General features: G+C 36.4%; 2 protein-coding genes across 2 annotated transcripts in view; both read left to right on the top strand.

The window, feature by feature from the left end:
- CHM (CHM Rab escort protein) overlaps positions 1-17,735 on the top strand; it is a 209,070-nt gene that overhangs the window by 168,397 nt on the left and 22,938 nt on the right. The window lies entirely within an intron of this gene.
- LOC123323412 (sterile alpha motif domain-containing protein 3-like) lies at positions 16,147-16,995 on the top strand. Its single transcript, XM_044911890.1, has one exon. It carries the CDS (start codon positions 16,162-16,164, stop codon positions 16,993-16,995), a length of 834 nt encoding a protein of 277 aa, XP_044767825.1. The 5' UTR covers positions 16,147-16,161.

The following is a 17,735-nucleotide window of genomic DNA, read 5'->3' on the forward strand; positions in this document are numbered from 1 at the left end:
CCAGGGGGAAGGGGCAGAGGGAGAGAGAGAAGCAGACTCCCCACTGAGCAGGGAGCCTAATGCAGGGCTTGATTCCAGAACCCTGAGATCATGAGCTGAGACAAAGGCAGACGCTTAATCCACTGAGCCACCCAGGCACCCCAGTAATCCTTTTAATGTACTGTTGGATCCTATTAGCTAGTATCTTGGTGAGAATTTTTTGCATCTATGTTCATCAGGGATATGGTTCTGTAATTCTCCTTTTTGATGGGGTCTTTGGTTTGGAGATCAAGGTAATGCTGGCCTCATAGAAGGAGTTTGGAAGTTTTCCTTCCATTTCTGTTTTTTGAAACACCTTCAGAAGAATAGGTATTAATTTTTCTTTAAATGTTTAGTAGAATTTCGCTGGGAGGCCATCTGGTCCTGGACTCTTGTTTGTTGGGAAATTTTTGATTACTGATTCAATTTCTTTGCTGGTTATGGCTCTGTTGCGGTTTTCTATCTCTTCCTGTTTCAGTGCGGATAATTTATATGTTTCTAGGAATGCATCCATTTCTTCCAGATTGCCTAATTTGTTGGCATATACTTGCTCATAATATGCTCTTATAATTGTATTTCTTCGGTGTTGGTTACGATCTCCTCTTTATTTATGATGTTACTTATTTCAGTTCTTTCTTTTTTCTTTTTGATAAATCTGATGGGGTGTTTATCGATCTTGTTAATTCTTTCAAAGAACCAGCTCCTAGTTTCATTTATCTGTTCTGCTGTTCTTTTGATTTCTGTTTCACTGATCTCTGCTCTAATCTTTATTATTTCTTTTCTCCTGCTGGATTTAGGCTTTATTTGCAGTCTTTCTCCAGCGCCTTTAGTTGTAAGGTTAGGTTGTATATTTGAGACTTTTCCTGTTTTTTAGAACGGCCTGTATTGCTATGTACTTCCCGTTAGGACCACCTTTGCTGCATCCCAAAGGTTCTGAACAGTTGTGTTTTCATTTTTATTTGTTTCCATGAATTTTTTAAATTCTTCTTTAATTTTCTGGTTGACCCATTCATTCTTCAGTAGGATGTTCTTTAACCTCCATGTATTTGTGTTCCTTCCAAATTTTCACTTGAGATTGTATTCAAGTTTTAAAGCATTATGGTCTGAAAATATGCAGGGAATAATCCCAATCTCTTGGTATTGGTTGAGACCCCACTATGTGATCTATTCTGGAGAATGTTCCATGTGTACTCGAGAAGAATGTGTATTCTGTTGCTTTAAGATGGAAATAATTCAATCAGAGAAAGACATGTATCATATGACCTCACTGATATGAGGAATTCTTAATCTCAGGAAACAAACTGAGGGTTGCTGGAGTGGTGGGGGTGGGAGGAATGGGGTGGCTGGGTGATAGACATTGGGGAGGGTATGTGCTATGGTGAGCACTGTGAATTGTGTAAGACTGTTGAATCACAGACCTGTACCTCTGAAACAAATAATACATTATACGTTAAAAAAAAAAAAAGAGGAGAGGGGGGGGGAAGAGGGAGGGGGGGGGAAATTGGAGGGGGAGATGAACCATGGGAGACTGTGGACTCTGAAAAACAAACTGAGGGTTCTAGAGGGGAGGGAGTGGGGGGATGGGTTAGCCTGGTGATGGGTATTGGGGAGGGCACGTTCTGCATGGAGCACTGGGTGTTGTACGCAAGCAGTGAATCGTGGAACACTACATCAAAAACTAATGATGTATGGTGATTAACATAACATAATAATAATAATAAAAAAGATGGAATGCTCTGAATATATCTGTGAAGTCCATCTGGTCCAGTGTGTCATTGTTGATCTTAGATGATCTGTCCATTGCTGTGAGTGCAGTGTTAAAGTCCCCTACTATTATTATTATCAATGTGTTTCTTTAATTTTGTTATTAATTGGCTTATATAATTGGCTGCTTCCAAGTTGGCATAAATATTTACAATTGTATCTTCTTGTTGGGTAGACTTTTATTATGATATAGTGTCCTTTTTCATCTCTTACTACAGTGTTTGGTTAGTTTGTCTGATATTAGGGTGGCTACTCCAGCTTTCTTTTGTTGTCCATTAGCATGATAAATGGTTCTTAACCCCATCACTTTCAATCTGGAGGTGTCTTTGGGTCTAAAATGAGTCTTATAGACAGCATATGGATGGGTCTTCTTTTTTTATCCAATTTGCTACCCTGTGTCTTTTGATAGGAGCATTTACTCCATTTACATTCAAAGGAATTATTGGAAGATACATATTTAGTGCCATTGTATTACCTGTAAAGTCAGTTTCTATAGATTGTCTCTGTTTTTTTAGGGTCTGTGTTACTTTTGGGCTCTCTTTTCGCTTACAGAATCAATCCCCTTTAATATTTCTTGCAGGGCTGGTTTAGTGATCACAAATTCTTTTAGTTTCTGTTTGTCCTGGAAGCTCTTTATCTCTCCTTCTATTTGGAATGACAGCCTTGCTAGATAAAGTGTTCTTGCATGCATATTTTTCTCATTTAGCACCTTGAATATATCATGCCAGTCCTTTCTGGCCTGCCAGGTCTCTGTGGACAGGACTGCTGCCATCCTTATGTTACTACCCTTGTTGGTTAAGGACCTCTTGCCTGGAGCTCCTTTCAGGATTTTCTCTTTACCTCCGAAATTTGCTAGCTTCACTATTATGTATCAAGGTGTTGACCTATTTTTATTGATTTTGGAGGGGATTCTGTGTGCCTCCCGGATTTGAATGCCTGTTTCCTTCCCCAGATTAGGGAAGTTCTCAGCTATAATTTGTTTAAATAAACCTTTTGTCCACCTCTCTCTTTCCTCTTACTCTGGGACCCCAGTTATTCTAATTCTGTTTTGCTTTATGGTATATCTGATCTCTTGAATCCACCCTTTGTGATCCAATAGCTGTTTATCTCTCTTTTTCTCAGCTTCCTAATTCTCCATCATTTTGTCTTCTGTATCACTGACTCTTCTGCCTCATTTATCCTAGCAGTTAGATCCTCCATTTTTTTATTGCATCTGAGTAATAGCCTTTTTTATTTTGTCCTGATTAGGTTTTAGTTCTTTTATTTCTCCAGTAAGGGATTCTGTAATGTCTTCTATGCTTTTCTCAAGCCTAGCCAGTATCTTTATTATCATTGTTTTGAATTCTAGTTCTGACATTTTACTTATACCCGTATTGGTTAAATTGCTGGCCGTATTGCCCCTGTTCTTTCTTTTGGGGTGAGTTATTCCATCTTGTCGTTATGTCAGAAAAGAATAGGTGAAAGAGAAAATACAAAAATAGCAACAACAGCACCAGAAAAACACACACTAAACAAATCAGAAGAAAACCGAAAACGAGAGAGAAAAAATTCAAATAAGAAGTAGAACAGAACACAACAATAAACTAGATCCTGGTTTTATTTTGGTCCATTTGTTAGAAGAAACAAGATCCCAAAATAGGAAAGAAAAAAAAAATGATATATATACAAAAATAAAATTGAATACAGTGAAAATACAAAAATGAAATATATATATAAAGCATAAATGTGAAAATAAAAATTTAAAAACTTTAAATAAGAATTGATAAAATAAGAAAATAACTGAAAAGGAAAAAAAAATGTAAAACTGAAAGCCTAAAGAATAATAAGAAAAATAAAAAAAACACAAATGGTATAAACTGTTTTCCTTAGGAGCTGAAGTTTTGCAGTTCTCTATTATCAGTAAACTTGGTGTTAGCTGAATATTCCTGCTGGTCTTCTGGGGGAGGGGCCTGTTGTGCTGATTCTCAGGTGTCTTTCCCCTGGTGGAATTGCACTCCCCTTGCCAAGGGGCCATGCTCAGTGTAAGCGGCTCTGGATTGCATTGTGCGTCGCTGTTTTGCTCCCTGAAGGCTTTCAGCACCAATGGGGGTGGATGAAAATGGCAGTGCCCTGATCTCTAACCCTGGAGCTAAAAGTTCGTGCCCCCCCTACTCTTCATTGAGCCTCACAGAAAAGCAGTCAATCACTCTTGTCTCCCTGGTTTCCATCTGAACTCTGTGTTCACCCAGACTGTGAACTAGCATTTTTATCTCAGGGCTGTAACCCCATTTTTTCAGTGTCTAAACTTGACAGACTCCTGCAGCAGACCCATGCTGTTCTACCCAGGTTAGGGAGGGAGTTCTCCGAGCGCTTCTGCCTTTTCTTGGTCCCCTGCCTGGAGAGCAGTCGCCAGACCGTGCAGCTGTTCACAGTTTATGGCAACAGGGAGCAGAAAGCTGGTGCCTAGACTTGCTGTTCAGCCAGCTTCCCTCCTCAGGCACCTCTGTTCTTTTTGTGACACCAGGGATCCTAAGACCACACTGTCCCACATATATTCTGCCCCACTTTGCCTCTTGAGCACCTTCGGATCAGTCTTCTAAAAGTTCCAATTTTGCGCTCCACTGCTTACAGCACTTTTAAGTAGCAGGCTTATGGAGGCTCCCTCCCCCTGCGGTTTATCTTCCGATATATCGCCTTGGATTCCCGTCTCCACACCTCCTGTCTTGCAAAAAGTGGTCGCTTTTCTATTCGTAGAATTGCAGCAGTTCTTTTCTCAGATCTCTGGTTAATTTTGAAGGTGTTCAGAATGATCTGATAACTATCTGAATTCCAGGGATCAGACGAAATTAGGGTCCCTTGTTCCTCTACCATCTTAACTCTGCCCTCTGCTGCTTCTTAGGGTTAATTATAGCATGAATAACTTTAACATTTCTTGTCCGATATGAGGAACTGAATCATGGCTTACCATTTCTCTTCCTAGAACTCACATATATGTACATTATGCTTAGCAGTACTGAGTAAATAAATAAAAATAAATTAAATATAATAAATAAAAATTTTAAAAACCCTACATCCAGTTTTGTTTCTACAGTAACATTTTCTAACTTAAAAAAACAAACTTTCTCAAAAACATTTTACCCACTAGTAAATGAAAAATAAAAGGTTTTAAAGCACTATATCTTAAGGTGTCATGATACTGAACAGAAAAAAAAATTTTTAACAAGTTTTTTATTTAGTTTTCAGTTCTTGTATTTAATGTTATAAGAATAAATTTCCAGCTTGACTTTATAGTAAATTTAGGAAGAATACTGTTATAGTGGAAAAAGTATTGGCCCAAGAGTCTACAGAATTCCTTGCAATTAATTCTTTGACCTTGAACAAGTTTCATAATTTGTTAGGTCTTGGTTTCTATTAGAAAATGGGGGGGTAGTCTAAAGAGTTTAGAAAAGATCTCATACAAGTTGAACACCCTCAATGGTCCAGATTTTGCATGTATGTAGAAAAACACCTGTCCTGTATACATGTTGATAAAACATATGACAGTTTAAGCAAACTGGATTTTTCTTTAAAGCTCTCTCCAACTTCAGCTTTCTCACTTTTTTCTGTGATAAAATTATTTTGCTAATCTTTAATATGTCTTAATCAGTTTATAAATGCAAAGCCAGCAATATAGACAAATACACTGGCTTTGGTTTTTTTAGTCTCAGTACTGAGGCTTACATCAGGAAGTTTAACTGAAAGAGAAAAGCTTGAATTTATTATTTATACTTAGTCCTGTTCCAGAAAAAAAAGGGAAGTTCATGTTTGTTTGTTTTTTTCACTTTCTTACTTAAAGTTTGGCTTCTTTTTTCCTCCTTTTTGTCTTATGTTTTGGGCCTGTTCATAGACTTTCAGGAATAATTTGTAACTTGGACATTAAAAGTCTTTAATAGTGTATTTTCCTGCTTTTGCCCTAATTGAGAGTCATGGTATCAGAACTGGTGGCAAGTTGTTCTGCTCTTGGTAATTAGCTTGTCTGTCTTCTGAAACAGAACTGGTCTAATATCACAGAAGGCTTTAAACCACCCTTTCCCTTTCTCTTAATTTTTTTAAATTTTCAAGTCAGAAAAAAAAAGGAGTATATGCCATGTATTTATTTTAAGTATCCAAACCTTTTTCCGGCTCATTTATTTTCCTCTTTCAAAGCTCCCTGGTTGTAAGCAAATATTTTTAGCTTACAATGTTACATAATAATTCTCTTCCCTTACACAACTTTTACTTCTAAATCTCTTTTAAGAGTTTTGTCTTTTTTCCTGAACCTTTTGAATAAAATTTATCTTGAACACAATAGAACAGGTTTTAAAAGTTTACAGAATTGTTTCTTCACAGAAAAATTTCATTATTTCCCAGGTCAAACACCAAAAACTGAAAATGATGAATACTTTCAAATGGTATAAGAATCCCACCTATTAAGGGAGGATAGTATGGAATTTGACAGCATTCATACTTTTAAAAAAAAAGTATCTTCAGAAGAATTAGTCTCAATTAGGATTCCTGAGAGAACATTTTTTACTATTCTGTCTGAATGCTCATGTATCTGGGTTAGCTTAGCTATGTTGTAGATTTCTCATATTTATACTAATAGTGTTGAGCTGTTAATGATCATCTATGTGCTGATTGTAGAAATCAAAAAGTAAAATAGTATTTAGGAAGAGTAAATTCTAAATACTGTATAAATTTGTTATTTCTAAGCAGGTTTCATTGTTATCAATTTTCCCTTAAAACAATTACTTAAGTAGACAAATACATCTAGACTGGTCTCACTATATAAATGACAGGCATATAATTAGTATGTCCAGCTGAGTGGAACCAAATGCCTTCACTTGGCTTAAAATTTGAGACTGTAATGACAAAATTATGAACTAAACTCATTGCTCTTCCTATTGGAAGAATCACTGGAAGACAAATGTTGGTAAGCGCTGTAACTAATGCAGTTGCACCTGAGTAAATCAAACATAATCAAAATACATACCAGTGAGACTTTGTGGGTTACACTCATTCCTCAAAGGTAATAAAATGAAATTTATAGAAAGTAAATGATGTGAAGTATTGTGATTTATTTAGTTTTTTAAACAAAGAAATGCTTTTTTTTTTTTAAAGATTTTATTTATTTATTTGAGACAGAGAGAATAAGAGAGAGAGAGCACATGAGAGGGGGGAGGGTCAGAGGGAGAAGCAGGCTCCCTGCCGAGCAGGGAGCCCGATGCGGGACTCGATCCAGGGACTCCAGGATCATGACCTGAGCCGAAAGCAGTCACTTAACCAACTGAGCCACCCAGGCGCCCCAAGAAATGCATTTTAAAGATATTCATGAGCAAAATAGCTTGTTTGTAAGACATACTACAAAATTATGGCTTTAGAGAAAATACGGGAATTCTTTAGTAAATTCTTTTTTACTTTTAAATACTGGGTTTAATTAATGTCTAAATCTAGTGTACTTCATTCTTCATTAGCCATAGTAATCAATATGTAAAGATTTATTTTCCTTTTAAGGATGTTACTGATTTCAAAGGTATTTTTCCCAGTTAAGTAACTGGGAAGATAAAAGAATTTAAATTGCTCAGGTACTCTTTTAGCTAATGAAGGTTTTATGTTATTCTTTCTGAGAATATTCTCACTTCTTGACTAATCCTCATACTCAGTTAATCTTTATCTCTTTTCAGTATCAACTGATCAAATTCACCCATTCTTGAATCAGCACCAACTTCTACTTTCTTTCCATTAAGAACAGGTAGAATTTTGTAACTTTTTATGGTGTAATTCAAGGTTGACAAATACTGTGGTACTTTACATTAAATACTATTCAGTTACTGTCTTGCATTCAATAAAGTATAATACATAAAATTCATTTTGTAGTTTTTGTTAAAGAAAATATCCTGTTTAGGAGATTGTAGGCATTGTTTAATAAGATATATAATTCTCACAGTATTTTTAATTTTTCAACAATTTTTTTGTATTTTGATTAGTCAGAATTTTAATTCCTAAAAACAAATTTGTTTGATAAAAATATACCAAATAAATACAGATTTCTTATTCAGAGTAGAAAATATCATAAAAATCATGTATTCAAGTGTAATACTAAAATCAATTTAATCTTTAGACATTAACAAAGGAAGTGATCAATTGTTAAGCAATTTTAATTTTTCTTTTTACAGATCACATATTTTAGACTTTTTATTCTTTATCCTATGCTATGCAAATGCACTGTAGTTTTAAGTATATGACCAAAAATGTGCTTAAGACATTAAAATATGTTAAGTTTGGGGCGCCTGGGTGGCTCAGTCGTTAAGCGTCTGCCTTCGGCTCAGGTCATGATCCCAGGGTCCTGGGATCGAGCCCTACATTGGGCTCCCTGCTCGGCGGGAAGCCTGCTTCTCCCTATCCCACTCCCCCTGCTTGTGTTCCCTCTCTCGCTGTGTCTCTCTCTGTCAAATAAATAAATAAAATCTTTAAAATACATTAAGTTTACTTTCACCTTTTAGTCTCTTTAATTTAATGACTTTTCATGGATATCATATTGCCTTATCTTTGACTTGATTTTGAATTTGTAAAGCTATATGTGTACAACTGAAGTTTACTTTCATATAGTATAGAAATAGTATATACGAAAGATACTTCCAAGGCAGCTAAACAGTTCAGTTAACCAGGAAGATGCATTCTAACAATACACTGTTATATGGTAGTTGAGAACATAGGCTGGGTTCAAATACTAACTCTTTTACATAATAGCTGAATGACCTTAGGGAAGTTGCTTAATCTCTCTGTACCTCAGCTTCCCCATCTATAAAATAGGGATAATGATAGTATTTATACCTCAGGACTGTTACAAGGATCAGATTCATGTGAACAGTGTATGGCACTTATAAAACTCAAGAAATATGTTTTCACTTAAAAAATTTTTTTGAATATAGGTGACACACAATGTTACATTAGTTTCAGGTGTACAACAAAGCAGTTCAACTTCCATATACATTATGCTGTGCTCCCCACAAATGTAGCTACCCTCTCTTCCCATACAGTGCTGCTACAACATCATTGACCATATTCGCTATGCTATACCTTTTATTCCCGTGACTTGTTTATTCCATAACTGGAAGCCTGTATCTCCCACTTCCCTTCATCCATTTTGTCCATCACATCACCTTACTCCCCTTACCACTGACAACCATTAGTTTGATCTCTATTTATAAGTATGATTCTGTTTTTTCCTTGTTTATTCATTCATTTTTTTTTTCATTAGACTCCAGGTAAGAGTGAAATCATATGGTATTTGTCTTTCTCAGTCTGATTTATTTCAATTAGAATAACATTTTATAGGTCTGTCCATGTTGTTGCAAATAGCAAAATCTCATCCATTTTATGGCGGTGTAATATTTCATTATATATAAACGTATAAAACATGTACTATATAATTATATATAATATGTGTAATTTACTAAAGATAGTAATTTATTACAAATACTAATATATAGCTAAATATATAGTATGTAGTATATATTAATAAAATTCATGATACAATTTTTTTTTTTCCTTTTTTGTGTTTGTTTCAAGTTTTTATGTAAATTCTAGTTAGTTAAGGTATAGTGTAACATTAGTGTCAGGAGTAGAATTTTAGTGATTTATCACTTAAAAATAATACCCTGTGCTCATCACAACAGGTGCAGTCCTTAATATCCATCACCCATTTAGCCCATCACCTGCCCACCTCCTCTCCATCAACCCTCAGTTTGTTTTCTAGAGTTAAGAGTCTCTTACGGTTTGCCTCCCCCTCTTTTATTTTCTGTCCCCTTCTCCTATGTTCATCTGTTTGTTTCTTAAATTCCATCTATGAGTGAAATCATATGCTATTTGTTTCTCTGACTTTTTTCTCTACCATAATACACTCTAGCTCCATCAACGGCATTGCAAATGGTAAGATTTTATTCATTTTATTCTTTTTGATTGGGTGGGTAGTATTCCACACACACCATCTTCTTTATCCATTCATCAGTTGATGGACATTTGGGCTCTTCCCATAGTTTGGCTATTGTTGGTAATGCTGCTATAAACATTGGGTGCATGTCCTCCTTTAAATCAGTATTTTTGTATCCTTTGGGCAAATACCTAGTAGTGCAATTGCTGGGTCATTAGGGTAGTTCTATTTTTAACTTTTGAGGAACCTCCATACTGTTTTCCAGAGTGGCTGCACAAGTTTGCATTCCCACTAACAATGTAAGAGTTCCCCTTTCTCTGCATCATTGCCAACATCTGTTAATTCCTCTGTTGTTAGTTTTAGCCATTCTGGTAGGTATAAGATGTTATCTCATCCTGGTTTTGATTTGTATTTCCCTGATGATGAGTGATGTTGAGCATCTTTTCATGTCTATTAGTCCCAATAGTTCATTTTTGCTTTTGTTTCCCTTGCCTCCAGAGATGTGTCTAGTAAGAAGTTGCTATGGCTGAGGAGAAAGAGGATTCAGCATGTGTACTTCTCTAAGATTTTAATGGTTTCCTGTCTCATATTTAGGTCTTTCATCCGTTTTTGAGTTTATTCTTGTGTAAGAAAGTGGTCCAGTTTCATTCTTTTGCATGTGGTTGTCCAATTTTCCCAACACCATTTGCTGAAAAGACTCTCTTTTTCCCATTGCATTTCCTGCTTTGTTGAAGATTAGTTGGGTCCATTTCTGGGTTCTCTATTCTGTTCCATTGATCTGGGTCTCTGTTTTTGTGCCAGTTCCGTATTGTTTTGATGACTACAGGTTTGTAACATAGCTTTAAGTGTGGAATTGTGATGCCTCTAGCTTTGCTTTTCTTTTCCAGGATTGCTTTGGCTATTAGGGGTCTTTTGTGGTTCCATACGAATTTGAGGATTATTTTTCTAGCTCTGTGAAAAATGCTGTAGGTATTTTGATATGAATTGCATTAAATATGTAGATTGCTTTGGGTAGCATGGACATTTTAACAATATTTGTTCTTCCTATGAGTATGGAATGTTTTTCCATTTCTTTGTGTCATCTTCAGGTTCTTTCTTCAGTGTTTTATACTTTTCAGAGTACCGATCTTTTATGTTTATTCCTAGGTATTTTATGGGTTTGGGTGCAATTATAAATGGGACTGATTCCTTGATTTCTCTTTCTGCTTCATTATTGGTGTATAGAAACGCAACAGGTTTCTCAACATTGGTTTTATATCCTGTGAATTGCTTGAATTTGTGTATCAGTTCTAGCAATTTTTTGGTGGAGTCTTTCGGGTTTTCTATATAGAGTATCGTGTCATCTGCAAATAGTGAAAGTTTGACTTCTTCCTTACCAATTTGGATGTCTTCTACTTCTTTCTGTTGTCTGATTGCTATGTCTAGGACTTCCATTACTGTGTTAAATAATGGTGGTTAGAGTGGACATCCCCATCTTGTTCCTGACCTTAGAGGAAAATCTCAGTTTTTCCCCATTGAGGATGATATTAGCTGTGTTTTTTTTTTTTTTTATATATGGCCTTTATTATGTTGAGGTATGTTCCCTCTATCCATATTTTGTTAAGGGTTTTTATCAAGAATGGATGTTGTACATTGTCAAATGTTTTTTCTGCATCTATTGAAAAGATCATATGGTTCTTATCTTTTATTAATGTGGTTTGCCACATTAATTGATTTACAAATATTGAACCACCCTTGCAGCCCAGGAATAAATCCCACTTGATTGTGGTGAATGTTGTTTTTAATGTACTGTTGGATTCAATTTGCTAGTATCTTGTTGAGAATTTTTGCATCCATGTTCATGAAGGATATTAGCCTGTAGTTGTATTTTTAGTGGAGTCTTTGTCTTGTTTTGGAATCAGACAAACTAGATTTTATTTTGGAAAATGCTGTCCTCATGGAATGAGTTTGGATATTTTCCTTCCATTGCTGTGTTTTGGAATATTTTGAGAAGAATAAGTAGTTATTAACCCTTCTTTAAATGTTTGGTAAAAGTCCCCTGGGAAGCCATCTGGACCTGCAGTTTTGTTTGTTGGCAGATTTTTGATTACTGATTGAATTATTTGCTGGTTATGGTCTGTTCAAATTTTATATTTCTTCCTGTTTCAGTTTTTGTAGTTTCTGTTTCTAGGAATTTACCCACTTCTTCCAGGTTGTCCAATCTGTTGGCATATAGTTTTTCATAATATTCTCTTATATTTCTGTGGTGTCAGTTGTGATTTCTCCTCTCTCATTTGTCATTTATTTGGTTCCTTTCTCTTTTCTTTTTGATAAGTCTTGCTGGGGTTTATCAATTTTATTAATTCTTTCAAAGAACCAGCTCCTGGTTCCATTCATCTGTTTTACTGGTTATTTTAATTTCTGTATCATTTATTTCCGCTTTAATCTTTATTATTTCCTTTCTTCTGCTAGCTTTTGGCTTCGTTCATGGTTCTTATTCTAGCTGCTTTAGGTGTAAGATTAGGTTGTGTATTTGAGATTTTTCTTGTTTCTTGAGGTAGGCCTGTATTGCTGTATACTTCCCTCTTACGACCACTTTTGCTGCATCCCAAAGGTTTTGAACCATTGTGTTTTCATTTTCATTTGTTTCCATGGTTTTTTCTTCTTCTTTGATTTCCTGGGTGGCCCATTTGTTAGTAGCATGTTGTTTAAAATCCATGTATTTGTGGTCTTTCCAAATTTTTCTTGTGGTTGACTTCAGTTTGCATAGAATAGGTATGATCTGTCTTTTTGTACTTGTTGAGGCTTGATTTTTTTTATATAATGTGTGATCTATTCTGGAGAATGTCCCCTGTGCACTTGAAAAGAATGTGCATTCTGCTGCTTTAAGTTGGATATCTGTTAAGTCCGTCTGATCCAGTGTGTCACTTAAAGCCATTGTTTCCTCGTTGATTTTCTGCTTAAGTGATCTGTCCATTGCTATAAGTGGGATGTTTAAGTCGCCTACTATTGTATTATTATCAATTACTGCCTTTTAGTTTGTTATTAATTGTTCTATAATATTTGGGTGTTCCCATGTTGGGGGCATAAGTTTAATTGTTTGATCTTCTTGGATAGTCCCCTTTATTATGATATAGTGCCCTTCTTCATCTCTTCTTAAGGCATTTGGTTTAAAATCTAGTTCGTCTGATACAAGTATTGTTACTCCATCTTTCTTTTGACTTTCATTTGCATGAGAAATATTTCTCCATCCCCTCACTTTCAATCTGCAGGTGTTTTTAGGTCTAAAATGAGTCTCTTATAGGCAGCATATAGATGGGTATTGTTTTTTTAATCCATTCTTATACCCTATGTCTTTTGATTGGAGTGTTTAGTCCATTTTCATTCAGAGTAATTATTGATAGATATGAATTTTATTACTGCTATTTTATTACTTGTTTTGTCATTTTCTGGAGATTTTCTCTGTTCCTTTTTAGCCTTTGTCACTTTTTCCTTCCCAAAGAGTCCCCTTTAATATTTTTTTCAGGACTGGTTTAGTGGTCACAAACTCCTTTAGTTTTTGTTTGTCTGAGAAGCTCTTTATCTCTCCTATTCTGAATGATAGCTTTGCTGGATAGAGTATTCTTTGCTGCAGATTTTTCCCATTCAGGAAGTTGAATATATTATGCCACTCCTTTCTGGCTTGCCAATTTTGTGGAATGATCTGAAGCTAGCCTTTTAGGTCTTCCCTTGTAAGTTAGGGACTTGTCTTACTGTTTTTAGGATTTTTTCTTTAATACTATATTTTGCAAATTTTACTACAATATGTCTTAGTGTTGGCCTGCTTTTGTTGATTTTAGTGAGAGTTCTGTGTGCCTCCTGGATTTGGATGTCTGTTTCGTTCCCTAGATTAGGGAAGTTTTTATCTATTATTTCCTCAAATAAACCTTCTGCCCCCTTTTCTCTCTTTTTTTGTTGGATTCTTACTATACGAATGTTACTACATTTGATGGAATCACTGAGTTCCCTGTCTGTTCTCGTGCTCAATAATTCTTCTTTCTGTTTTGTTCACCTTCATTATTTGCCATTATTCTGTTTTCTATATCACTCATTCATTCCTCTGCTTCCTCTATCCTTGTTGTCATTACATCCAGTCTTTTTGGAATCTCAGTTTTTAAAAAAAAAAATCTTACTTACTGCATTTTTCATTTCTGACTTTTTATTAACCCCTTTATCTCTGTGGTAAGGGCCTCCCTGAAGTCTTCTATTCTTTTCTCAAGCCTGGTGGGTATCATTATGATTATTGCTTTAAAATCTCCAGGCATTTTACTTATATCTGTTTTTTTTTATTTTATTTTATTATGTTATGTCACCATACATCATTAGTTTTTTTATTGTTATGTTAATCCCCATACATTACATCATTAGTTTTAGATGTAGTGTTCCATGATTCATTGTTTGTACATAACACCCAGTGCTCCATGCAGAACATGCCCTCCTCAATACCCATCACCAGGCTAACCCATCCTCCCACCCCCCTCCCCTCTAGAACCCTCAGTTTGTTTCTCGGAGTCCATTGTCTCTCATGGTTCATCTACCGCTCTGATTTCCCCACCTTCATTTTTCCCTTTCTTCTGATATCCTCCATGCTATTCCTTATGCTCCACAAATAAGTGAAAACGTATGATAATTGACTTTCCCTGCTTGACTTATTTCACTTAGCATAATCTCCTCCACTCCCATCCATGTTGATGTAAAAGGTGGGTATTCATCTTTTCTGATGGCTGAGTAATATTCCATTGTATATATGGACCACATCTTCTTTATCCATTCATCTGTTGAAGGGCATCTCAGCTCTTTCCACAGTTTGGCTATTGCGGACACTGCTGCTATGAATATTGGGGTGCATGTGGCCCTTCTTTTCACTACATCTGTGTCTCTGGAGTAAATACCCAGGAGTGCAATTGCTGGATCATAGGGTAGCTCTACTGTTAATTTTCTGAGGAACCTCCACACTGTTTTCCAAAGTGGCTGTACCAACTTGCATTCCCACCAACAGTGTAAGAGGGTTCCCCTTTCTCCACAACCTCTTCAACATTTCTTGTTTCTTGGCTTGTCAATTTTTGCCGTTCTAACTGGTGTAAGGTGGTATCTCAATGTGGTTTTGATTTGAATTTTCCTGATGGCTAATGATGGTGAACATTTGTTCATGTGTCTGTTAGCCATTTGTATGTCATCTTTGGAGAAGTTTCTGTTCATGTCTCCTGCCCATTTTTTGACTTGATTATTTGTTTTTTTGGGTGTTGAGTTTGAGAATTCTTTATAGATCTTGGATACCAGCCCTTTATCTGTAGTGTCATTTGCAAATATCTTCTCCCATTCTGTGGCTTACCTCTTTGTTTTGTTTCCTTTGCTGTGCAGAAGCTTTTTATCTTTCTGAAGTCCCAAAAGTTCATTTTTGCTTTTGTTTCACTAGCCTTTGGAGATGTATCATGAAAGAAGTTGCTGTGGCCAATGTCAAAGAGGCTACTGCCTATGTTCTGCTCTAGGATTTTGATGGATTCCTGTCTCACATTGAGGCCTTTCATCCATTTTGAGTTTATCTTTGTGTATGGTATTAGAGAATGGTCGAATTTCATTCTGCATGTGGCTGTCCAATTTTCCCAGCACCATTTTTTGAAGAGACTGTCTTTTTTCCATGCATGTTTTTTCCTGCTTTGTCAAAGATTATTTACCATAGAGTTGAGGGTCCATATCTGTGTTCTCTATTCTGTTCCATTGGTCTATATGTCTGTTTTTGTGCCAGTACCATGCTGTCTTGGTGATCACTGCTTTGTAACACAGCTTGAAATGGGGCAGTGTGATACCCCCAGCTTTGTTTTTCTTTTTCAATATTTCCTTGGCTATTCTGGGTCTTTTCTGATTCCATACAAATTTTAGCACTGTTTTTTCCAGCATGTTGAAAAATGTCATTGGAATTTTGATCAGGATGGCATTGAAGGTATAGATTGCTCTGGGTAGCATAGACATTTTAACAATGATTATTCTACCAATCCATGAGCATGGAATGTTTTCTGATCTTTTTGTGTCTTCAGTTTCTTTCATGAGTATTCTGTAGTTCCTAGAGTATAGATCCTTTACAGCTTTGGTTCGGTTTATTCCGAGGTAGCTTACGGTTTTTGGTGCTATTGTAAATGGAATCGTTTCTCTAATCTCTCTTTCTACAGTTGCTTTGCTGGTGTGTAAGAAAGCAACTGATTTCTGTGCATTGATTTTGTATCCTGCCACATTACTGAATTGCTGTATGAGTGCTAGTAATTTGGGGGTGGAGTCTTTTGGGTGTTCCACATAAAGTATCATGTCATCTTTGAAAAGAGATTTTGGAATGGTACAGGATTGGGTACCATTGTACAGCTTTGGCGGTCTGTTAGTAAAGCTGAGGGATGCCTATGGAAAAAAAGTAGGAGAAGGTGTATTCACAGGACACAGCCATGGAAACCTGGTCAGTTGATCAGGTCTGCAGTTGGTTGGTGGAGAAAAACTTAGGAGAGCTAGTTCATAGGTTTCAAGAGGAAGAAGTAAGTGGGGCCGCTCTTCTAGCACTTAATGATTGGATGGTTCAGCAACTGGTAAAGAAAATTGGGCACCAGGCTGTTCTGATGGATTTAATTAAAAAATATAAGCAGGAGAGTCAAAGACTGGAGTCCTTTGGAAGCCCTAGAGAAACAGCCCCTCTTGCTCAAGCAGGAGCAGACCCAGAGGATGAAGAGTCCCCTAGTCCTGCCAACCGTGGGAAGCAGACACCATCTTTCTATGCAGCCAAAAACCTTGATAATGGACTAATTGACCAAAGAGTACTGAAACAGAGAAGGAATATGAAACATGTTCTAGCAAGGAATAAAGCATTGCAATGGACTAAGTCCTATGTTTTACCAGAGTTTCCCTATGATGTCAAATGCATGTTAGCAGAACAGAAGTGTCCCGATCACAGCATGAGGATAAGGATCATTGAGTTTCTCCAGGCCGACATGACTAAGTATCGGGAAGGCTCACTGTATCCCAGCACCCAGCAGTACAATGATGTGGTCAACGCCTTGCTGCAGGCCCACCCTTTCCTGGACGAGGATGGCTGTGGCTTGTTTTTATGGAAACGAGCTCTCAAAGATCGCTTTAAATATGTTCGGAGACCCATAGAAGATGATGAACAAGTGATGAGAAATAAGTGTAAATTTGGACACAGAAGAGGCCAGAGGAAGAAATCTCTTACCGATATAAGCTTTGATGAAGTTAAAATTGTCCAGATAAAAGTAAGATGGGATATTTAGATGTTCTGATAATTTGTTGATTGATTTATTAAAGGATAATAAGTAATAGCATCTAAAATCACTAAAACAGAATCAGATATTCTTTTTGAAAATTGGAGGTAGGGAAATCTGTTTTGCATGGCTAATAATATGAATGATAATATTAGATAAAAAGAAGGCTTCCTAAAACAGCTTGAGCAGAGTGTCTGTTATCATCATCTCAGGTTTATTCTTTCATAACCTTTGAAAAACCTGGAAACACCCTTTTGTTCTGGGTCTTTGAAAAATTTCTCTTCCTCTCATCATAAAATACATCTTATGTTCTTGCTGTTCTTACTGCTGCAGACAGTTTTTAGAAAGCATATTGTAGGGTAGCCTCTATCCTCAAGGTTTCAGGGAAGCATGTAACCCACAGGGATGGATACAAACCCCATCCTACCCTTTCATTGCCCAGAAGACATCACGTACCAACCCAGAGGTGGCTGTTAGGACTTTCAGGCCTAAGGGCCAGGCAGCGCCTAGAGATTCCCCCCTCAGCAGTGGGTTTGCTGTAAGTAAGGTGCATGCAGGTCCTAATTACTGAGATCCTATAAATATCCTTTAACTACCTCAGAGCCCCCAGATATGGTCAAAGCCAAAAATGTCCCCTGCTAATAAAGTAAATGAACTCCTTAGGAAGGATGTCCAAACTACCAAGTATAAAAGAAGTCTAATTCCATAACTGCCAATTCTGTTTCCACCCCAGTCCAACATGAACATGT

Source organism: Neomonachus schauinslandi, chromosome X (genome assembly GCF_002201575.2).
Source record: "Neomonachus schauinslandi chromosome X, ASM220157v2, whole genome shotgun sequence".
NCBI classification, from domain to species: Eukaryota; Metazoa; Chordata; class Mammalia; order Carnivora; family Phocidae; genus Neomonachus; species Neomonachus schauinslandi.

Excerpts from the sequence above, each read along its gene's own strand:
- LOC123323412 (XM_044911890.1), top strand. The coding sequence starts at position 16,162 with ATGGAAACCTGGTCAGTTGATCAGGTCTGCAGTTGGTTGGTGGAGAAA.